Raw genomic sequence first — 24,523 nt, 5'->3', positions numbered from 1 at the left:
AAAGAAATGCCAACTTCAACTTCAAATTGTGGGTCAGAGTTAATAATAAATAAATACTATAATGTCTGACCTCATTATGTCAAGTGATTACAACAATTTTCATTAGTTTAATAAACACATGAATAAATAAATCTTTGTGTAAGAATGTAACAAACCTAAAATATGAATCGTATTCTGTGAATATATTTTGATTTGAGTTGACTGTTGGTCCTTTCTAGTCCCTGAGCCTCACCTGCACCGTGTGGGGCGAGCCTACTCCTGAGGTCACCTGGTTCAAGAACGAGCAGGAAGTCGCTTCCACTGAGCACACCAGGGTCATGTTTGACGGTGGCAAGTTTGCCAGCCTCGTCATTAACAAAGTCACCCCCGAAGACTCCGGAAAGTACAGCATCAATGTACGGAACAAGTATGGTGGTGAGTTTGTGGAAATCACTGTCAGCGTCTACAGGCACGGAGAGAAGATCCCTGAGCCCAAACTGGGGCAGGCCAAAGCAGCCGCCACCACGCCTGTGCTGCCAAAGTCCCCAGCTCCCCCTTCCAAGACCCCAACCCCCACCCCTTCTAAAACCCAGACCCCAGCGCCATCCATGAAGAGCCCAACTCCAGCCTCCACCCCAATCTCCAAGTCTCCAACCCCTACCCCGAAGTCTCCTACTCCACCACGCAGTGTTAAGTCTCCAACCCCACCCAGATTCATGAAGTCTCCAACTCCACCCAGGAAGTAGAATGTGGGGGTTAATGTTCGCTGTTAGCAACACTGATTTATAAGCATTAGTGTGAAACAATGAGCTCTTACTTTAAAGTTTATTTAGATTTAGATAACGTCAAAGTCCCACTTCAAAAACTGCTGCTTACTCTGGACTACACCTCACAGTCATGTATGGGCCATCATATGTCTTTAAAGTGGTTCCTTTTAACACAAGAAAAACACTGAGAAACATAAAATGTCCGTGTATATTCATTACAAAGTTTTAAAGGCTGCACCTTCCACTATGCAATGTCAGTGAAATGCCTGCAACAAATTGTGGATGTCAAAGGATATTTATGCTCTATTACAACTTGGGTATTAGTGACACAAAAAAGTAAGTCAGTGAACTGTCTTACAAAGAGATAAGCAGAGTTTTAGAGGACAAAATTAAAGAAATTAGTAAATATTTTAGGTTTAAGCTCCAGTTTCAGTGCTTTAATCTTAATCTTCTCTGTTACTGTGTTTCCCTACATTTAGCACTTATGTCAAAGAGTGTGATATTATACAAAACAAAGCAAATAATATCAAAACCTACAAAAATAAGATCCAAGTTGTAATACACCAGTATCAAAGTGGATGAGCTGGGAGTCAGCAGGTACAGATGTGGGGTAATGTTAGTACCTGGGTGAAAATGTGCAAATACCAGGTTACTGTGTTTGTGCTCCAGCCATTCTTCTCCCAGGGTTAGTTTGTCTGTGAACAAAAACATTCACAGCCCTTGTCTCTGTACCTGAGAGGCTCTTCTGTCTGTGACACATTATGTCTTCCTCCCCAGTGCTTTGTGATGGCAATAAACTTTACTTCTCAACCTACTTTTGTTGTCTTTGTCAGTAGTCACTGCTACACCTCACCCTAGAAGAGGTAACTCAAATCCTTCGGCTACAGTTAATGAAGCCAAAAGTAAAAATGTGCACTTGTAGCCAGACTCCAAGGGACTGCATGACAACTTGCGAGACAAGCCAACCTGCCTCTGAAAGCCAGGTGAGCTGAGGTGGGTGGGGTTTGTTACTGTAGCTGTCAGCCGAGCAAACAGAGCAGGTACAACAGGCTATTCGTTTGTACAGAGTTCGCGAATCCACACCTTTAGCACTTACCGGCTTATGCTGGAGAGAGTACCGACACCAGGACCGACAGAAGGTTTTAACTTTTTAAGCTGGTTTAAAGTTTCTCGCCTCTGATTAATCAGGAAGACCAGGATTCTTTTTGGCCAGTTATGAAGTAAGTCTCTTTGTATATGTTGCTGAAAGTGTGTTGAATTCCTGACAATTTACAGTAGTTACTGAAGAAGTAAGCACATGCCTCATATTGTTTATGTGTTTGTGCTGAACCACATGTACCTTTTTGGTTTCCTAAGAGCTTAGAGGAGAAACATTTCTCGTATGACACCATGGTAATAAAATTATCTGCATGTCTAAGTTTCTTTAAGACAACAACTAAATGCACTGAAAATAAAATGGTCTTACATTTTTCTGTGATTGGCTGGAAAAGTTTGTTCCAAAGCTCTGTAGTGTTATGTAAAAATTGTATGTTGACAGTTGTCTCATGTTTGTCCTGTTCATGTTTAATGATTAGTTAAAGATTACATATTACAACTCAGCAATGCAGATAAAAATGTTAAAGTCATACACATAATATTTTTTTTCCTAATTATCTCTTTTTTGACATTCAGCTCTAAAATGCAAGTTTAACTCAGTGAACCCTGTAACAGCATAGTGTGTGTCACATTTAAGGTAAAGAAGAAGTCTGCTGCACACAGAGACTCAGAGGGGTTCTCGCATCCATGGAGTCCAATCTGTCATGCCTGTCTTCACTTGAAGAGGACTGTTCAGATTACATTCAGCCGCACTATAAAGAATCCTATCGTCTAGCCATTTATGCCCTACTATGTGGCGGCAAAGAAGCCTATGAAGAGTTCCTTCGAGCTGAGCAGATCAACCACTTCCTTTCAGAGGAAGAGACTGTGTTCATTTTGGAAAATGCAGAGTTACCGGTTGTGGAAGATGATTCAGAGGGAAGACGCAGCACAGACGAGGTCAGACCCTCCACCTATTTCCCAATTGAGTCGGAAGAGGAGGTGCCAGACTTGGATTTGGGCTGGCCAGGGGTTGCGCTGGAGGGTGTAGAGACCAGCATTAGCCTGCTGTTTCACCCACCCAGACAGAACACACCAACAATTAAAGAGGTGGTTCGGAAGCAGATTCAGGCTGCGCAGAAGGTGAGGCCTCAGCACTGCGATATAAACAAAAGAAATGCTCCTGGGCCAGTGCCAGAAAATAACGCCTCATCTATCAGGTGGAGGAATCAACAAGGACAATAGTTTATCAATAGTACAAATTCCTAGTGAAAGGTGTAGTTTTGCGTAGGCATATAAACACCTCTGCATAGTTCTCTGCATACACAGGAGACTGCAGGGAAGGGCTAAACATACATTAACCCACACAATCAGCTGACTACACCAGTTCAAATGTTTGAAGCAGTTAACTACTATGGCAACTGAACTTTTGTTATCATGAAAATGTACACGATGGAAGTCACTCATTACTGTGCAGCTTTTTGCTTTGTGACGTGTGAGGCAGGCGAGTGGCCAGTCTGAATTCATGTAGGCTGCACTAACTTTGGCAGGTTTCAGAGAAAAAGTATTTAGCAATTCAACATTCACAGAAACATTGTTGCAGCAATGTTCTTTAAAGCTGTAGCTATCATGAAGCGGTAACAGTGATGTCAACCTGGTAGAAATTTGTATTTATGCTTAAAATGCATTTCATGACTAGAAATATTAGTAATATTATATTAGAGCAGCAAGTCACTGCAGTTTTCCATTTCCTATTTTTTCCCCAGGAACCTGCTTCATGAAGCAAATTCATCTTGTACTTCCTGTGCAGTTATCTCCTGTAGAAAGAGTAGAAAATGAGTGCTGTTGCACTGCTTTCGCAATTTGTTGCTGTATGTTTAATCTAGTCTTCACATCGCTGTCTTTTAATGAGATGATCTTGTAGGATCCCGTGGAGGTCACAAACAGACACGCTGTTTTTTGCTTTTTTACCTCACACTTCCTGGAATTTTCCTTTTTATTTAAACCTATAATATTAAACTTAAGGATTACCTTTAAGTCATTTAAAAAGTGCTTATTATAATTTAGAAATAAGTAAATATAGTAATGAGTAAAGAGAAGAGCTTTTTTCTGTGCACATGTATGCAGTGTAGGAAAAACTGCTCCAATAAAGACTGCAAACATCTGAAGATTTTACTGAATCACAGGATCTACAAAAAAAAAATGATGAGATACAACAGTAAGGATACTGTTGCTTTCAAATTAGTTAAAAGATCAGTCAAATGAGATGGAAAAAGTATCACTGTGAAACATTAACATTAATTCTTGTAGTCAACATTGTAGCAAAATACCACAGTAGGATCAGATAGCTATGGCTGGATTGGTTGGCCTTAAACTGATTACAGAAAAACTAATTAAACCAACTGCAAACCAACAATTGAACAGACCACTCTTTAAAAAATAGTTTTCCTGTGATCAAGTACATGTTTAAATACTTGTTTAAATTCATATGAAAGCACTGATATATAAAATGCTGACACAAAAAATAAATCATTCTACTTGCCGTAACTGTGAAAGTGACCTTTTTTGTTCTACCACATAATAACTGGCAGAACAAATTTAGATGCTACACATTAAAGGTGAAATCTAACTAATTTCAAAATAAAAGTACCTATACATAAATATATATCATGAAATGACGTAGGCAACAGTTATGTTGAAACAGGTAAAACTTTGTCTGATATTTGATTTAAAAAAAAATCTGTCTTTCCTCTTTAGCAAACCACTTGTCTAATTTACAGAATTCATAACAACAAAAAATATCACAAGCAAAGGTGCTCAGTAAATCACAATCTAAAAAGTGAGTCTGCTCACGAAGCTTTACTCATTCACGGTCACCTGACAAAGAAAGTACACTTGCTTTTAATTCTAATTCTTTGGGCTTGTTGTCTTCTTACTGTTAAACATTTGGTCATGTCAGTGAGATACAAACTATGTAGTTTCCCCTTTTGCCACAAAATCATCACCTTTCCTGCTTGACAGCTGGTATGAGGTGTCTGGTTTTCACCAAATGTGTGGTCCTGTGTATTATGTCCAAACATCTTCACTTTGGTCTTGTCTGTCCAGCGGACATTGTTCCCGAAGTCTTTTGGTTTGTTCAGATGCAACCTTGCAAACTTAAACTATGCTGCCATGTGCTTATTGGAGAGAAGAGGTTTCCTCCTGGATCCTCTCAAACATTTTGTGTTTATTTAGTCTTTTTCTAACTGTACTATTATGAAGTTTGAAGTTTCTCTGAGCATTAAACAGTCTTACTTAAATTAAATTTGCTAGGATGTGCACTACAACACTGGCGACTTTTTTCCACTTGAATACTGTTTCTGACTGTATAGTGATGAAATTCCAGTTGTTTAGAAATGCTTCATAACCCACCCAGATTGATGGGGAGCAACAGTTGTTTTTGTAAGATCATTGCTGATGTCTTTCCTCCCCGGGATTGTGTTCTCACCCCCTCAATGCGCCAAAACAGCAAACTGTTAAAACATCTGCTGTTATAGAGGTACTCACATTTGCTGATGACCTTATAGTAACAGAACCTGTTAATTATCCTCCACATTTCTATGGAAGCAAAAAGGATGTAAAACAAATTAGTCCGCATTCTTATACTTTAGATACTGCTTCTGCATTGTAGCTTAATTTTTGTTAAATAAATAATGAAACTGTGCAAAATGTCACAGATTAACCAACACGAGGTTGCATTTGCCTAATTCTAAGACCTGCTAAGGACCAGATGATTTTTTTTTATTATGGCCCAGTACATAAACTCTAAAAATAAAAGATTTTTTTTTTTCACATAACTGCATATATACAGTTGGCAGTTACTTCTCTTTGCATGCATCAGAAGTAATGACATTATTTGTGTTGCATAAAAGATTATTTCAAGTTAAGAAGGTGTTTTGCACAATGATACAGTTAATTTTGTGTGGAAAGTCATCTCTACTATACAAGTCCTGATGTTGACTACTCATACATTTTTTGACTTAATTTGTATTTTCTCAAAATTGAAAACATTTCCACGTCTAATGTGCTTCCAGCTTATTGCCATTGTAATGGATGTCTTCACTGATGGCGACATTTTCAAAGAACTCATCAATGCGACACAGAGGGGAGTGGTGGTCTACATCCTTCTGGATGATTCCCATGTCAAGAGCTTCCTCAAAATGGCACACGACATGGAGATTAATATTCAAGAGCTCAAGGTGAGAAACACGGCACCTTGAAATACAAGGTTTAAAGGGCGACAGTATCAGATGAGTATGTTTTATCACCATGCTGAGATATTATTGTACTTGTTGAGGCCATGAACTGCAAAAAATAAAAATCATCAGGAAAAAAAAATGTATTATCTTCCACTAGACCTATGTGATTATCTGGATTTCACAGTGGAGACACAACAGGCCTATTCTTATGTTTTCCACTTTTCCTGATATAAAAAGGGGCTTCTGGTAAACATGCTCTTCTGCACTTCTTGCCAAATGTAATTTTCCTGTTCCCGTGCATAGTATACACGTTAGCATTTTAAACAATGTTTATCTTGCAAAATATTTGAAAACTGTCAACTCCATTGTGTGGTGGCTTTAGTAGCACAGTGGCTGATAGTGAACAACAGCCACATACCAAACTAAGACAGGTAGAGTCATCTTAGAGCTGGGCATTTATTTAACCCTTGGCGCTCTAAGTCATAGTCAGTTCGGCAGTGAGTGTGTGTATGTGTGTGTGGGGGGATGGGTGTGTGTGTGTGTGTGAGGGGTGGTGGGTACACAGATATGTAGACATGTATGGAGACATTTGCTACTCAAAGCCATAATTGGGCCCACACATGCCTGTTGACCTGTTAAACATCATCTGACATAGTCTAACATTTGCATTCCCCCAGAGCTTCCCATGAGGCTTCACAACCTTTCTTCTGTTGGCAAAAGAGCATTTAAAATATTACTTTTGACATTTTCTCCGCACCCTGATGGAAATACAGTCATTTACCAACATTTCCCTGCTGTGTCTCTACCTGCCATTTTCACACAACTGCAGCAACCGCAGGACAGATCTGTCAGTGTGGCTGGATTTTCCTGTTAAACAGCATTAGATGATGTTTCCACAGTCTAAACAAAGAGTCATCAGCTCTGAACGCAGTGACGGCTTCACGACCTCTTTGCAGCGTGCCTAGCCATTAGCAACATCAAAAAAACAGCCTGAGGAAAACTCACACAGGTTTGATCATGTAGAGTTTGACAAAGGGTGTGCGTGCTTTCATGTGTTTGTGTAAAGGTAGTAGTAATGGAAACTGGGGGGGGGGAGTGTTTCAATTAAGTTAAGATTTAGGCTGTTTGCACCTGATGACTGAAACAACCCTGAACTCATGTTTCATGCTCTCGGTTTGAGTTTTTGAGTTTCATTTTTGAGTGTTGAAGGCCCTGATGTGTTGAGCAGTGAGACGTGGGAATCATTTAGTTTTTAAAAGATGTGGCACATAGTTCTTTCACACGGTAAAGAAGTTACATTCAGATAAATCAAAATGAACGAATATTAGATTTACTTGCAACATTTAATGTGGTGCCTTTGTGCACTTTTCATTTAAGTAAAGAGTTCAAATTATGTACTTCTTACTGAAATGATAATCAAAGCACTCCTTTTTTGGAAACAGGCTTGCATCATATTCCTGTTAACAAACTAGCTAATGTAAGTTGCCAAACTTGTTAGCCCAAAACAAAACTAACACAATCAATAACACAAAAGCTGAATTACTTCTATGTAATTCTTTTAGAAGGAAGTATGTCCAGCACATGCATGAATTATTTTTAAACTGGCAAAATCACATTCCTGTTTCTTGTGTAATGTCTTTGAAAAACAATGCATGTTCAAAGATTGTACTATCAACTATAAAACAGTGTTAACCTGAAAATCTCCTTGCAGTTAAGCTCGTAAGACTTGATGTTAGAATCCCTGATAATCAGCACTGGTGTCCTGTGGTCAGGAGGGAGGGGTACAACCTTTATCTGCTTTGAATGCACAGATTTGAATGTTCTGCTGGAAACAGATGAGAACAGTTGAAGAAATATTGACAGACATCAGTCATGACTTACAGAGACTGTGCCCCGTTAACAAACCCTGGATTACAAATGACATAAAAGCAATCATCAACCAGAAAAAGGTAGCTTTTAGAGGTGGTGACAAAGAATGGCTCAAACAGAGCTGAAGAAGTGACTGAACACAGCAGAAATGTAGTAGATAAAGAAGATAGAAAGGAAGCTAGAATACAGCAACATCTGTGAGGTGTGAAAAGGAATGAATACTAAAAAGAAACAAAAACAAAAAGAAAAGACAGCCACTTATGGGTGATGTGGAAAGAGTTCTTTAGTCCTTCAACTTTATGGTCACACTCACTCCCACTGCTTCTCCTTCACTGTAACTCCGTCTGCTCCTGCACAAGCTCCCCCTTCTCCTTTCATTTCTAATACAGCAGCTACTTCCCCTCTCACACCTGTGCCTTCATGCTCGTCTGTCACAGACAGGGGTGAGATTGGAGTTAGGAAGACTATGATAGCCCAGATGGTGTGTGTCCAAGGCTGCTCAAGAATTGTGTTGCCCAACTGTGTCAACCTCTCCACAGGATTTTTAATCTGAGTCTACTGCCAGGACTGTGGAAAACATCCTTTATTTTTCCGGTACCAAAAATAAAACGTCTTGCTGAACTAAATGACTTTAGACCAGTGGCCCTTATAATGCACATCATGAAAACCTTGGAACAGCTGATTCTACACCAAGACAAACTTGCTTAAAACTGCAGACAGGAATCCGAACACAGGGATCTCGTAAAAACCTTCAGCCACTGGTGTCACAAAACCTACCTCATGCTGAACATCTCTGAACACTGGGGAGGCAGCAACAGAAGGATCAGTAAATTTATTCTTATTCTTATTGTTGTCAGGGTCATCAGGTAGCCACCCTTGTTCACTGGTCACTGATAGACCCACGCATGTACTTGGATGCTCATGCTTTTGAGAAACCTGGTTGCACCAGCTACATCATTTTGTTTTGGCAACTATGTCTGCATAATTGAGCCTTTTGAATTGTATATGCTGCCTCCCATAGTACCATTATCTCCACAGTGTACAGGCACTTCTGCACGGTGGACCACCAGATGATGTCTGGCCTGAGAATACTTGGAGTAATCTTTGGTGGGAAAGTGACTTTCTGCAACTTGTAGCCACAGGCAGTATCCACAGTAGCTTTCATTCTTGCAGATAAGATTTAGGGGGGAATTACTTTTCCAGATTTGGGTAGCCTTTTGTGCACTAATAAGTGAAATCATGATTTAAAAGCTGTGTTTTGTATTTCCTTTTGTCTTTGCAAAACTAAATAAATAAATAAGAAATCAGGAACAAGGAAATGTTTTGTCACTGTATCGTTTGACCTGATTAAGCCTCCTTGGCTAGTTTTGCAGCCAGTGAGGATGTCACTGGAGGTCAGCAGAGTTCCATTTGTTCTTCTTTTTACTGTATCATGATGTTTACACATTCACCAAAAAAGGAAAAGATCACTGGTTTTATCAAAGATGAAGACATAAATCCCTTTGGTATTGCATTACGATGAGCATCTGGTATAAAAACTCTGAAATTAAACACATGGAGCTTCCCACTGTTTTGATCTGTTGTGAATAAGCCAGAAGTAGGTTCTTCTATCATTGCATGATAATGCATTTTACAAATAGAGATTGCTTAATGCATTCTCAAATAAGCATTACATATATTACTTGTAGGTGAAATGAAATTGATTTATTTTTGGCCTTAATTCTCATTTTTATTTTTCCATCAGAATCTTTGTGTTCGGACGGTTCAGGGGCCAGAGTATCAGTGTCGCTCGGGGTTTAAGTTTCATGGAGGTTTGGAACAGAAGTTTATACTTGTGGACTGCAGGACAGTTATGTATGGAACATACAGGTGAGTCAGTGCTGTTCAAAAGTATTCTGTGATTAAATTGAAATAGAGGCCTGGCCTAGCTCTACTTGGCAGCTTTGCTAACTTTAAGTAAACCTTAAAGCAATTTCATGTAAACTCACTGTGCTACTCTGGTATTTTTAAAAATAAAAATTGGTGAATTAGGAAGAAAAAAATATGATTAGCTGCCTTCCTTCACCACTTAGACTGGCTTTCTTCTGGCGGGTCAAATAGCCATATTAGGAAGATTCTGTCTCACTTTTATCATATCGAGCAAGTATGTGTTTAGAGCAGTCTGCAGCCTGAGCTCGTGGCTCACGGAGATTAGTTACATTATTTGAAACTTTCACTACTGAAACAGTAAAAATAAGAGAGAAAAAAAAGTTTTAAAAAAAGACAAACCCCAGAGCAAGTTCTAAGACAAACTTAACAAATCTTCCAAGTCAGCAAAACTAGTTTATCTGTTTGAGAACACACAGAGCTGAGGTAAGAAGAACACTTAATAAATGCAGTGGCCTGTGGGCAGTTGCAGGCACCAGAAACACATAAACTTTCTGCTGAATTTGCCAAGTTCAAACATCATATGATTTAAACTTTAGTCCTATGCTCTGCTACTATAGCTTTTGTTGTGTTGGATGTGTTTCCTGGTTGGCCCTTATTTCCACTGTTATGTTTCAGTTGTGGATTAAGCACATTAAAATTTAGATAATGAAGATATGCATGACTTTATTATTAATACTGTTTAAAAATTTGTGCATCATTATGATTTGTACTGGTTCTTCAATTTCTTTTTCAGCTACACATGGACTTTTGAGAAAATCAACCTCAGTATGGTCCTGGTTGTCACAGGCCAACTGGTTTCCACTTATGATGAAGAGTTCAGAAGACTCTATGCTTGCTCCACAACTTCTTCAGTCTTGCTTAACGGGAGGCCACCTGTTCTGTACCTTAAAGATACTTTGGCTCTGGAGAGCCCAAACTCCAGCCAGCTTTCTCTTAATATGATTCACAGGAGATCCAGGGTGATGCACGTGGTGAGAAGTGTTCAGGACAACAGGTTCAACAATTCTGGCACAATGACCAGAGGCTTGAGTGTCCAGGATAGGCTCCATCAGTATGACTATACTAAAATGGGGAACCTAGTGAAAGGACACAGTTATGGAGGCGAGCTGCAAAAGGTAAACTCCATGACTCGGCTAAGGATGGGAACTAAAGACATTGGAGTCCCTGGGAGAAGTGGATCTAAACCGAGGGGAGGTGGGGAGGTGCTTCTACCAAACCGGATGTCGCACCATCACCTCCGGCACCAGACACGTTACGGTGCGGACCAGAACCTAATACCATTCAACTCAGAAACATCACTCCACCGCTGGAAGATTGATTCTTATCTTAATGAGAATGAGATGCATCCAGGTGCGTCATGTGATGCGATCTCACCTGTGACATCTCCATATAGCAGTCACACAGGCTTAAATGATTATCAGTCACAGCTCATTCACAGCAGGTCGAGAGATATTAAGTCCAGAATGGAAGAAACACGGCAAAAAAGGTTCAGTTTGCAGGACTATAACAATTTCAGGCAAAGCCACGAGTCTTTGAGGTCCATGTATCTGAATGCAGAAACATCCAAACTGATGTCTTCATTAAGAGGCCTGGATGTAAGGCAGAGTATCACAGAATCGGAGCTAGCGGCACAAGAAAGCTGCAGCCAGGAAAACAGGGAGCTCAAGAAGCGAGGTAACAAAAGAGAGCCAGTGCTCACTGATGGACATCGTTCTGCCTCTCACCATGATGTGGTTTCAGATGGAAAAACAATGCAGACATATGATTGGCGTGAGCCTCTATCCAAGACAAGATCAGCTGCTGATTTAGACCAGAAAATGAGTGATGCACCACTCAAGCCTTCTCATTTACAGTCCAGCAGTGTTAGCATTCAGCATCCGAGAGCAATGGAATCTTTGACCGAGGTCCCTGAAGAAAAAGACAGTTCCCACACTCACTTAGACCCAGCACTTAAAGTCAGACGTGAGATTTGCAAAGATGAGGAGGTTGTTCCTAAGAACTCTGTAAAATCTCCAGAAAAAGAAATTCAGGATCAAGCCACAGGAAAGCATTATAGGGTGGCCAAAAGCACAGGCTCAGGTGATTCAAGGCAAGGAAAGAAATCCATTTCTAATGAAGTTGAAACTTCTCTGGAAGTCTTCAATCCATCTACAGGACCTCAGCGGGGAGTGGAAGATAAGGGCAGTCACACAGAAAAAGGGGAAGCACAGCCAGAAGATGCAGCGCTACAGAGAAAACATTCTATGAAAATGAAAGTGCCTACATCAGATGAAAAGAAAACTTCCAAAAATGAAAATAAGTCTCTCCAAAGAAGGACCTCAGGAGTAAGCCAGCCACTGAAGGCTGCCCATTCCCTGGCACCTGATGCAGTGCACACAACAAAAAGCCAGTCACTGAGCATGCCCAGTTTGCAGAGCTCCCTTACTAGTCCATCAGAGACAGAAAAGACTAAATCTCCACTGTCAAGATTTTCTCCTCAGCGTTTGAGCAAAAAGAAGATGGCCCTTGCAGCAGAGCAAGACTCAAAGGGCACTGTGGGTGACGAAAGAGAGACTTTATATCAGAGACCAAAAGACAAAGCCTACAGTCGGTATGAGTTTTTGCTTAGCAATGAAAATCTACGTCTGGATAAGTCAAAGAAGAAGGCAAATTCATATTCGTCAGACAAAGAGAGAATCTCTTCTTTGCAAAGGCGCGAGTCTGCCCGTTCAGTGAATCAGACACAGAGCAGCACTGATAACAAACTGGAGCGATTCATGCAGCGAGTTGGAAATCTAATAAACAAGAACAAGTAGCGAAGGCACAGAAGAAGGCCAACATGGTCAGAAATGAAGGCAAAGTTTAAGCATATTACATGTTTTGTTTATGCAGCTGTTTTCCATGCCTAGACAAATGGTTTCTTTACACCGCAGCAGTATGCTCCACATTTTTTTTTAAATCGCCACTGATGCCAGTAACAAGGCTTGATAAATCGGTATTTGCAGTTAAAGTCTGAGATGGATCTTACTGGGGAGGAGGAGTTAAGGCAACCAGGGAGAATCTGACAGTAGCACTTCAGGACATTCAGCAATGTTTGATTCAGTAAGCTAAATTATAATGATACGGTATGTCTTATGCAAAATATGTTTATTCTTTTAGTTTACCTAAAGGATCAGACTGATGAGAGCATCTTTTATGCTATGACAACACCAACACCTCTGTTGTTGTTCAGTATTGTTGTGAAATATCTACGTTTAAAAAAACCCACACCAGTAAGGCCCACTGTTATAACCTGTACCTGAGGTTTTCTAAACAAACATACACTGGTTTACTCTAATACAGTAATGCATACATTCATCTGCCACTGAATATATTTCTTCTTGTTTCAGAAACAGTACTGAGACAAAGGGTGGATGTAGCTCAGGAGGCAGAGCAGGTCATCCACTAGCTGAAAGGGTGGTGGTTTGATCCGTGTGTCAAAGTATCCTTAGGCAAAATACTCACCCCTAAGTTGCTCTACGATGGATTCACGGGAGGATGAATGTGTGTGAATTACAGTAGAAAAAAGTGCTTGTGTGAATGAGACGTGTTGTATAAAAGCACTTTGAGATCTTCAGTAGTGTAAAAAAGTGCTATATAAGAACCAGTTCATTCTCTGAAAATGTTCAGAGCTGCTGGAAATGACTGAAAAGTGTTCAATTAATAAACATATTTGGTTTTTTTGCTTCTTATATAGGCAGCACGGTGGTTAGCACTGTTGCAGCACAGCAAGAAGGTCCTGAGTTCAATTCCAACATCAGACCGGGGTCTTTCCGTGTGGAGTTTGCATGTTCTCCCCGTGTTTGCGTGGGTTCCCTCCGGGTACTCTAGTTTCCTCCCACCGTCTAAAGACATGCAACTTGTGGGGATAGGTTAACTGGATAATCCAAATTGCCACTAGGTGTGACTGTGAGTGCGAATGGTTGTCTGTCTCTGTGTGTTGGCCCTGCGACAGACTGGCGACCTGTCCAGGATGTACCCCGCCTCTCGCCCTATGACAGCTGGGATAGGCTCCAGCGCCCCCCGCGACCCTGAAAAAGGATAAGCGGAAGTGAATGGATGGATACTTCTTATATAGACAAAAGTCTTGAATCTATGTGTTTTCAGTCCCATTGTTACAGGTGTATAAAATCAAACACACTGTCATACAGTCTGCCTTCACAAACAACATGTCTGTGAACTGTATCCCCTCCTAGATATTCTGCGATGAACTGTAAGTGTTATTATGGCAAAGTGGAAGTCATTGTCAGCCATACCCACAGCGCTAATGTTCTGCTGACTCTCTACTCTACAGTTGATTAACATCAGTACTAAAACTGCATGCCAGGAGCTCTATGGTGTGGGTTTCTATTGATAACCAGCTCCTGTAGGTGTAATGTGTAGATAGCTCACTAGCTACTTTTGTCCATATGGTGTATGAAGACTGAAATTGTGGAGCAAAGCGTTGGTGGATTTGGTGGTTTTTTTGTGCAATGTGTCACAAAAAAACACCAAAAATATGTCATATGCCTTATCATTTAATGTATCATATAATGTATCATTCATGAAGCATATTGATATATAATTTTTTTTTAAATATGGACGATGCTGTACATTTTCTCAGTGTATTTTGATGAATTTAGCAACTATGTTCCAAATATGAAAGCATTCACACTGGACTTCTATCAGATATTTTATCATAAAGTGTCTGTGAACACTAAACTGCTTTCTAAGTCTCTGTGGAAGATATCTGCTGCATAGTCATCAGTGTTACTCTTCTTCACATCAGTTCTACAAAGCTTTTTAGGTTAAGCAGAGACACAGTTACATGCCTACTTTATAAGCTCCCTCTACAGATCACCATCTTGGTGTTGTTCTTTATAACGTGTTAGGTTTTTGCTTCCTGCTTTATTTTGTGAGCTGCTTGTTCCTTATGCTTTGCTTTTACTTTTGCTTCCTTGCCTCATCTTCTGCTGTCTCTGTGCGTCCTTTGTCAGTGTGCCTATTCGCTTCAACCCCAGTGATAGTAGCTCTAGTGTATTTGTTTAGGTTTCAGCAGTTTATAGTTTTCAGTGTTTCCCTTCTGGATTTATGATTTACCTTTTGTATTATTGCAAAAAACAATAAACAGTTCACTTCAAATTCACCGCTGTCTACCTGAGAGTCTACATTTTGGTCCTGTGCACAACATTCAGCCTGCATATCTTACATGCCATGAAATAAGACCATAACTGTAGCTATGGGTAGCTATGTTTGATGATAATGATGATGTCATAACTTTGCAAGACAATGATGAGTGGTGGCTTTTATTAAGTCAAAGATTTAGCTGAGCAGCTGATTCACACTGAGGCCACAGAAAAAATAAGAATATCAAATTGCAGCCAAGCTAGGGACCCCAAGACGGTAACATGCTTATTACACACCAGAAAACTAAATTGTTGCAATTTTCTCAACTGCTTGGGCTGCACTCCTAAATAATAGCTGAATTTGTCAAAATAATCTGAAATTCTTCATTACTTTTTGGTTCTTCTGCACAAAATAAAGCATTTCTAATTCTTGTTTTGCAAATGTTTTAGCACAGATGGGCAAAGGACTCTGCTTGCTGCACATGTCTTTGTCATTAAAACACATTATCAGTTAAATAGTTTAATTCTCTAAAATATACTTTAATTTCATGTGTAATATTTGTCACATGTCAAAGAAAATCTTTAGAAATTCAAAATCTCTCTAATCTTTCTATGCACAATAAACTTTGAATATGTATGTTGTAAAGCATATTTTTAAAGCCTGAGCACTGGTGGATCAAAAATAAATCTATAACACAACATTAACACGGAGGAACTGCTCATACAAACATTTTGTAGCCTGTGAAATATGCAGGGCAGAGAGGATGTGTGGCAGTAAATAAAGGGAAGACAACAGAATGCATGAAGGTGCATAAAAGTGCAAAGGATGGATGTAGCATGCACGGTAGCTTTTCTTATGTTACCTTGTAAGAGGACATCAGGTGGGAGGTCAGAGAAAATCTGTGACCAAATAGACAATGACTCAGCCCTTCTGTGCTATTGCTAGCACTGTAGCATTATATTGCAGATAATAGGACTGTTTTGGTTTGATACTTCGGGTATGGATAATGTGCATGCACATTGAAGTAATTTGTTAGTTTTCTGGTTACTGTGCTTGACTGTGTGACCACTGAAGGAAACGTGCATTTTTCCTTTCAATTCATGCAAATTAAATCCCACTTTTGCTTTACAGATTAGAATGTAAAACTTTCTGCCCTTGAAATCAGCATTTGATAATTAGTTACTTTCAGCAAAAATGTCTGACACAACTTCACCTACTTCCAAGGTGCATGGAGAGGATGATAGAATTCACAATGCAGGAACTCCAGCAACACTTAAGGGAAGATGAACAACTTTAATAATTGACCAACGCGCTTCGGCTTGTGGCCTTCATCAGGGTCATAGTAAAACATTGTAGAAAATTGCATAAATACAAGACAGGAAACAGAAAAAAAATTCAAATTAACCAATCACGCATGTGTTATTTTGAGACAGGTGGGGATTATGTCTCCTCCCCCCCATCCTCATCATTAATGATCTAGTCCAGTATTTACTTGGGCGTGACTTAACCAATTAACCAATACCTACCTGTTATATGTCAGATGATCTATAATTAGTTACTTTGACAGACAGTAGTAGTCAGTTGTCTTCACCACCACTTCGCTGTCATTAAAGCATTTCTACACCTACTGTCAGCCAGACAAAATAGTTTGGTTTTACACAATGTTAAGACAACTTTTGACTTTGTTGACTTTCATTTACACAATGTTTCTGACACACACACTGGGGTGAGCAACCTTTGCATTTAACCGATGGTCTACTGCTACATGTATGAGCAGTTTAAAGAACTGCAACTTCAGTGCTAAGAGCTTCAAAAATAATGTGCCAAAGTAAGTGAGGCATAAATATAAATGGATGCACAATGGAGAGAACTTTAGCTTTCTACAGTGAACATGGCAATGTTTTGGCAATGACCCTATACTTGACCCTGTGTTCAAGATCAAATCCTTCTAACTAATATGCACTAAAAACAATTGACATTATTACTAAACCCTAAACCTATCCCTAGGTCTGGAGTTTAGGTTTGGAATGATCACCAAGGTTTAGTGCTACTATGCCATTATATTCACACCATTCAGAGTAAGAGCAGACTGCATTGTTCTTGGCATTAACAACCAGAACAGTGTTTTGCTGTGTGCATACAACAACAAAATAACTCAACAAAAAAATAGCACAATACTGCTGTTTATTTGGGGGGTTTAATGCCTTTATTTTGAAGTAATATCTTCTAAAATATCTAGAGTGTGTCTAATAATAATGTATAACATTGTATAAAATAAAATCGTGTATATTCAAGCAGCTGATTCACATGCTTTTAGTTGTTTGGCAGGAGGAGGTGTGTTTTGTATAAAGTAAATTCAGGGTTTCTATATGAAATACTCAAAGCACTTGTTCCTCTCATCATCCATTTCCTGGGTCTCAATCTCAAACTTCTTCATGGCAATGAAATACTGAATAAACGGCTCCCCAAGGGCACTGCGGATGACATGATCCTCCCCCAGCGCCTCCAGAGCTTCGTCAAGCTTTACTGGAATGGTGAACTCTTTCTGTTGGATAGGGGCTTTGTTAAGACTGCTTTCAACATTCAGGTTTCTTCTGATACCATCCAGTCCTGCAGCCACTGTAGCTGCAAGAACAATGTAAGGGTTGGCCATGGCTGAGCCCAGCTTGTTGTCAATGTGCGTCTCCCTCCCGCCGTGACACTTGATGTTGAAGGAGCTGCTGTTATCATTGCTGCCACAAGTGGCATACAGCAACCGCTTGGGGTCTTTGATGGTTTTGGCAATGTGACTTCTGCAACCCAGGCCAGGTGACATCAAACAGCTCAGGGCAGCAGAGTGGGTCAGGAGGCCTGCCAACCATTTTCTACCAATCTCAGACATCTCGCCTGCTTTCTCTCCACTGTGGAAAAGACTCCGTCGCCCATTAGCATCCCACAGGCTATGAGAGAGCACCCCAGCATTGTATAGACCATCGTCAGTAAAAAAGCTGGCAATGTAGCTGTGTTTGCGAGCCATTTCTTTGATGCCGGTGCGGAAGGTGAAGGCGCTATCAGCGGCAGCAATACCAAACTCTGGCCTCAGGTTGATCTCCATCTGCCCAGGGCCACTTGCAGAAGCAATGCTGTCTATGTCAGCCCCCATGCAGTACATGCTGTCCACTAGCTGCTGGAAGAAAGGCAGGTCATGGTTGCTGAGCAGGGTTGTGGCAGGAAACAGGAGTGTCTTTGGTCCAATCCGGTCCGGCGCTCCTAGTACACAACATTCATAGGTGAAGGATGAGTGCAGGGAGAAACCCAGGCTTTGGAGCTGACCGAGAAGCTGCTTGGCAATGAGGCGAGGCGAAGTGCGAAGGGGGCTTCCGGTCACGGTGCATGGGTCGCATATGACCCGTGCTGTTTGTTCAGCCCAGGGTAGGACCCTAAAAGTCGAAAGGTCAGGGATCAGAAGGACATCACTACTGAAATTGGCAGTGTTTGCATGGTCCACTTCATTGCTTTGTGGGCTCAGGGTTAGCTCCAAATAGCTTCTTGGCATTGGTACCCCATATACTGCTTTCTCCTGTGAGTGAAACATATGCATTAAAGCACTTCTCACCTTTCGTTAGAAGGGATAGATAGATAGATAGATAGATAGATAGATAGATAGATAGATAGATAGATAGATAGATAGATAGATAGATAGATAGATAGATAGATAGATAGATAGTAGGGGTGCAACGATATTCGTATCGATATTGAACCTTTCGATACAGTGCTTTCGGTTCGGTACGCATATGTATCGAACAATACAACATTTGTAATTTATTTTATCAACTTTCCTTCTGAAGATGCTGTCTGTGTTGAGCGCTCAGTGAATCTGCGTTCGACTACTCCGCCTAGGCTGCACTGTCCAGCGCAGATCCACTGAGCGCTCAACACAGACAGCATAGTCAGGAGGAAGAGCGCAGGGCAAGCTAGCGAGACAGAAGTTAAGCTCTCCTTGCAAGATGGACCTCCCCCACCCTCATTCAGATCTGGCGTTTGGAATTATTTTGGTTTTCATGTGACGTATGACCCTGAAGGTAAGCGAGTCATGGACTAAAGTAAAACAGTATGTTGGATGTGCCATGCAATGCTTAATTACATTGGTGTGAACTAGTGTGTTAGCGCAGTTAGCTCGTTAACGTGTTGGCCGTCTAGCCCCATGCACGGGGCGATCGGCGGTAGCTCGTTAACGGAGATTTGCCTGTTGTGGCGTTAAGGTCATTTCAACGAGATTAACCTGAAAGCACTAGTGGGAACACAACGAATATGACTGCACATTTACGCCGACATCATCCTAGTGCAAAGACAAAAACAACAAGCATGCTACTAACTTTAGCCGAGTCATTTAGACAGCTGTTAGCACGTGATTCTCCTTATGCTGCTGAGAATATAGCCCAGAAGAAGCGGATAGTATAGCTTTTATTTTGGAAAGAGACATTTCTCTGTAATAAACTCTCTTTTCCAAAGATGAGTGATTCCTCAATCAGATACAGGGCTTGCAAAATCGCTAGCCCGACGTCCCGGAGCTAGCGATCTTTCCAGTCGGGCTACAAAAATCTCTCTGCCCTGCCCGTCGGGCTATTGTAGGAAAAATATATGTCAATGCTTTTGCATTCTTTCAGAAATGTAGCTGGGTAATTATGTCATTGGCATCGGTGAGCCACTGTCAATATGTGACATATTGAAATCGCGTTTGAATTTGCGCTTGTTTTTTTGCTTTCACTTTGCAATGACAGCACTGATCTGTGAGTGATGATAATTTGTGCACCAATTCCTCTGACATCGTCTTATTAATCGTTAGCTTACTATGCAAACATGACAAGTGAAATCTCCCGCAGCAAGCTTAAACATGTGAGAGGTTGATCGCACAGAGAATCGCTGAGCTTATGTGAGTCCGTGTGTAAAAGTAGCAGTATATATATTTTAGTTCTGCTGAGCCAAATAAGACAGGTCGGGGTGAAGAAGTGACAGCCAAAGAAAAGCTTACCACAAAACGGAGAAGTTATGACAAATCAGACTATAAGGCAAAAAGAAAGTGCAGCTTTATGGTTTCATGGACAAAAGAATTTCTGTGGCTGCAATATGACGAGCTAAATAACCAGGGCTGCACATAAGTGGTCCGCAGGTGCGCATTCGCTGTCAAAATAAAAAACGCGCACAAGGGTTAGGGTTAAATTTAAAAACTGTAATTTTGAGTTAAAATATATATTTATAATTTTAATAAATGACAAATTAAAAAGGCATGAACATTTTTTTGTATCGAAAAAATATCGAACCGTGACACCAAAGTATCGAACCGAACCGAACCGTGAATTTTGTGTATCGTTGCACCCCTAATAGATGGATAGATAGATAGATAGATGTGCATTACATGGAAGAAGCGGACAGGTACTGTCTTGGACCTTGACACCCCATGGAGGTCAGTGGCTTCAAAGCGGACGAAGTTGATATTGTCACGTGCTATTTGTTGTTTAATTTGCTCCATGGCTGCAATGAACCTCTGGTTCCCAGAGATCTCAATAGTGTCTTTTCCGTTATCTGTGGGAAACAGTTTGAAATATTTGCAAAAACATTTGAGAATCTTTCATTTTAAATATAAAGTGTCACACTTTTGAAAGAAAAAAAACATGTTGTTTTTTAAGTCAGAGATTTCATAATCAAGTTCAAGTAGCATCATCAGGACCACCCTAGACAAGAAACAATTATCTGGTTTAAGATAAGTTTCAAACAGTTTGTCCACAGGCAGCACAGTCAAGTGGATATTACAGCTTAAAACACCTCACTGTTAGTCACTGAATGTAATACTATGAGCAGAGAAAGCCAAATCCCACCAAAAAAATCCTTAAGCTAGACCTCATATATTGTTGTCCCAGATTCTTTTAAATGTAGAATAATGAGAGTTTATTACAACACTAATTTGTTTATTTTGATTAAATTACCTTTAAGAAGGTTTTAAATCATATGAATTTTCCAAAAACAAAAATGTGTCCATTTTTTATATTCAAGACAATGAGAAATATTCAGTATTCAGCTTTTATGAGCCAGTAATTTCTAATCGTTTTCCGTGAGCAGAAAGGTATCATTCCAAGTCTAATTATTTGCCAAATATATACTTTTTCAACATAAAATATTTCTTCCTTTCTATCAAGAACAGTGTAACTAAATCTAATCAAACTTCACCAACCTGTATGAGAACCGCCAGTCTCTCCCCAGGAGCCACCACTCACATATGTGTGGGTCCTGACTTCAGGCTGCCTATTTGTGTTGGCACTGAACCTGAACGAGCTGGATGAATCCATGGTGGAAGGCAGCTGAATAGATGTGCTATCTCTGGATCTGGGCCCCCTTCTGGAAGCATCAGAGTGTGGTTTGAAGGTGCTGAACACCCTGTGAGAGTTTCCATCATCCTGCCGTCCATCCGTCCCTCCACCACTAGTGCTGCTTCCGTGGAGATACGTGTAGGGACTCCCTGGTTTCCCCTCATGTCTTTCCCGGATACTGAGCAGGGGACTGACCCTCAGGATGGTCTTCAGCTCTTCCATGGTCTGCCTTGGAACACCCATTTTATCATAGGACAACCTGGTTTGACATGATGCCTCTGTGGTCCAGTCGTCCCCAGCGTCAGCTTCATCCACAGAGGGATCATTAACTTGCTCTGGGGGCTGGTGAGGCAGAGGGCCAATGGAGATAACTGTGGGAGTGTTGGGAGTTACTGGTGTACCGACGGGACCATGGATGATGGATGGGCCACCTCCTCTGCTATTCCAATCCATCGGAGGCACATACTTCCCAGTCACCCTGACTCCTTTCTTGCTGCCTAGACTCATCCCGGTGCCATCTATTTGGTCGTTGCTTCTATTTTGGCCTTCCTGGAAAACAAACAATGGCTCTGTCAGAATAATGGTAAGAGAAGGTCAAGTTATGCATGAAAATGATTACCAAGAAGTGTAAGCAATCAAATCTGAAATCATATTGAATGAAAAAAGACTTCTAAATTAAAAATACAATCCTCCAGGTATTTTTAAAAAAAGTGAAGTAATATATATGAAAACCCTACCAATGGACATTGCTCAATTAAATTCAAATCCAAAATGTAAATGTCAAGTTGTTACCTTGAAATCTTCAGAGTCATTCATTTCGTTTTTTGTACTCATGTACTGGGATTTGGATATTGATAGCCCCCCCTGTGAAAGAGCTTCACTCGCACATTAATTTTTATAGACAATTGGTACAATGATGACGGATTAGAAAATTCTTTCTGCCCCACAAAACAGCCACGAGAATCCAGCTGGAAACTGACATCAGCCGGCCACTGGTGGACACTGAAGCACTGCTGCTTTGAGCTCATTGGTTGTTTCCGAGACCAATTCAGTGGCGCTTTTGTGTCACCGCACAGTAAAACTGCAGAGCTCAGCAGTTCTGTGTGTGTTTCCAGAAAGATATGGGAGCAAAAGTATTTATTCCACACAATTATAAAGAGCAGACAATAGCAGCTGATACTGACAGTCTAAGCATTTAAGAACTGCTACAGGGCAGCGTGACACCAGCAACATAATTTTCTTAATTACTCAATAATAAATGGTGCCACTTTCTAATGTGTTTTATATTTAAATGCGGTGCCACAATATCTAAGTGTACTATTAAAACAATTGTAAAAGTGGTACTAAATTATAATTTAAAAATAAACCATAAGCCTAAATCATTACAGCCATTAATTTCAGCTTACTAAAGCAGATAAAAACATGTGAATCAGTTGGCTACTACGCATTCTGGGGGTTTTCAGTGAATCACAAAACAATCCTTCTTATTTTCCATTCCACCTTTTATGACAAAAATCTTGTCTTTAAACTGCTCAAAAATGTTAAACTTTGTACCACTTTATGTCTAGATCAAGTACCACCTACTGCATGTGATACACGTGTTACTGCTGATACAGCCAAGTCAAGGGATGTGTTACATTTATTTAATTCATAACTTTATTGAAATATGACCAAAAAAATCATGATGAGTATGTTAAGCTTTTTTATGCAGCTGTTTTTTATCCTTTCAATATAAGTTAACCTATCATTCCAAACAGCGGGTAGTCAAAACTGCGCCTATATTAAGTATTTTTATTTTTTGTCATTTACATTTACATTATTATTATTTTTATAACAGTAAAAAGTTCATGTGGAGTCTGAAACAAAAAAATAGCAACATATTTTTTAGCTCTTTGGCAACAGCAGGAAGGAAAAACTCCCTTTTAACAGGAAGAAACCAGGCTCAGGAAGGGGCGGGGCCATCTGCTGTGACCGGTTGGGAGAGAGAAGGAAGACAGGACAAAAGACAGGCTGTGGAAGAGAGACAGAGATTAATAACAAGTATGATTCAATGTAGAGAGATCTATTAACACACAGTGAGTGAGAAAGGTGACTGGAAAGGAAAAACTCAATGCATCATGGGAATCCCCGGCAGCCTACGTCTATTGCAGCATAACTAAGGGAGGATTCAGGGTCACCTGGTCCTGCCCTAACTATATGCTTTAGCAAAAAGGAAAGTTTTAAGCCTAATCTTGAAAGTAGAGATAGTGTCTGTCTCCTGAATCCAAACTGGAAGCTGGTTCCACAGAAGAGGGGCCTGAAAACTGAAGGCTCTGCCTCCCATTCTACTTTTAAATACTCTAGCAACAACAAGTAGGCCCGCAGAGCGAGAGCGAAGTGCTCTAATAGGGTGATACGGTACTACAAGGACATTAAGATAAGATGGGATATAATTATTTAAGACCTTGTATGTGAGGAGCAGGATTTTGAATTCAATTCTGGATTTAACAGGAAGCCAATGAAGGGAAGCCAAAACAGGAGAAATCTGCTCTCTCTTTCTAGTCCCTGTCTTTTCAGTGAGTTTTTTGGACATCCTGATAATAATGAATTACAGTAGTCCAGCCTGGAAGTAATAAATGCATGAACTAGTTTTTCAGCGTCACTAAGAGACAGGATATTTCTAACTTTAGAGATGTTGCGAAAATGGAAGAACGCAGTCTTACATATTTGTTTAATATGTGCATTGAAGGACATATCCTGGTCAAACATGACTCCAAGGTTCCTCACAGCATTACTGGAGGCCAAGGTAATGCCATCCAGAGTAAGAATCTGCTTAGATACGATATTTCTAAGATTTTCAGGGCCGAGTACAATAACCTCAGTTTTATCTGAATTAAGGAGCAGAAAGTTAGCGGTCATCCAGGTCTTTATGTCTTTAAGACATTCCTGCAGTTTAAGTAATTGGTGTGTGTTGTCTAGCTTCATTGATAAATAAAGTTGGGTGTTATTTACATAGCAGTGAAAATGTATGCTATGTCTTCTGATGATACTGCCTAAGCTCAGAGTCGGGCAGCTCAGCGTTGCTGAAAAACTGTACTTCAGTGCGGTTATCTAAAAATGGGGTACATCCCAGATCCGGTCCTGTCTAGACCCATGACATATTCATATATGTCATATATACCCTATTCTTTGTTTCTTCCTTTCTGGAACTCTTCCCACA

The 24,523-nt window shown here is 40.3% G+C and overlaps 3 protein-coding genes across 7 annotated transcripts in view; 2 read left to right on the top strand and 1 right to left on the bottom strand.

Moving 5' to 3' along the window:
* The window catches only part of myom2a (myomesin 2a), a gene marked incomplete at its 5' end in the record, with an annotated part of 29,337 nt that extends 27,777 nt beyond the window's left edge, over nucleotides 1-1,560 (top strand). For all 5 annotated transcript variants that reach the window (XM_080880622.1, XM_080880621.1, XM_080880625.1 and 2 more), the window contains one exon: nucleotides 219-1,560. In XM_080880622.1, coding sequence (XP_080736748.1) covers nucleotides 219-725 — 507 coding nt within the window. In that variant the 3' untranslated portion in view covers nucleotides 726-1,560. The remainder of the gene's footprint in view (nucleotides 1-218) is intronic.
* Nucleotides 1,561-1,702: 142 nt separating this feature from the next.
* Nucleotides 1,703-14,977, top strand: LOC308395690 (uncharacterized protein). Its single transcript, XM_080880626.1, has 5 exons — nucleotides 1,703-1,966; nucleotides 2,479-2,963; nucleotides 5,894-6,058; nucleotides 9,672-9,796; nucleotides 10,590-14,977. The coding sequence occupies exons 2-5, from the start codon at nucleotides 2,529-2,531 to the stop codon at nucleotides 12,649-12,651; spliced, it is 2,787 nt and encodes a 928-aa protein (XP_080736752.1). The 5' UTR covers nucleotides 1,703-1,966; nucleotides 2,479-2,528; the 3' UTR covers nucleotides 12,652-14,977.
* Nucleotides 14,978-17,235: 2,258 nt separating this feature from the next.
* lgsn (lengsin, lens protein with glutamine synthetase domain) lies at nucleotides 17,236-22,158 on the bottom strand (the record flags this gene model as incomplete). Its single annotated transcript, XM_080879539.1, has 4 exons — nucleotides 17,236-18,539; nucleotides 20,376-20,542; nucleotides 21,189-21,873; nucleotides 22,117-22,158. The coding sequence occupies 4 exons, from the start codon at nucleotides 22,156-22,158 to the stop codon at nucleotides 17,346-17,348; spliced, it is 2,088 nt and encodes a 695-aa protein (XP_080735665.1). The 3' UTR covers nucleotides 17,236-17,345.
* Between the last annotated feature and the right edge of the window lie 2,365 nt (nucleotides 22,159-24,523).

The sequence above is a fragment of the Rhamphochromis sp. 'chilingali' genome, assembly GCF_963969265.1.
Source record: "Rhamphochromis sp. 'chilingali' genome assembly, chromosome: 4".
NCBI classification, from domain to species: Eukaryota; Metazoa; Chordata; class Actinopteri; order Cichliformes; family Cichlidae; genus Rhamphochromis; species Rhamphochromis sp. 'chilingali'.
This window is presented reverse-complemented; position numbering and strand designations above follow the sequence as displayed.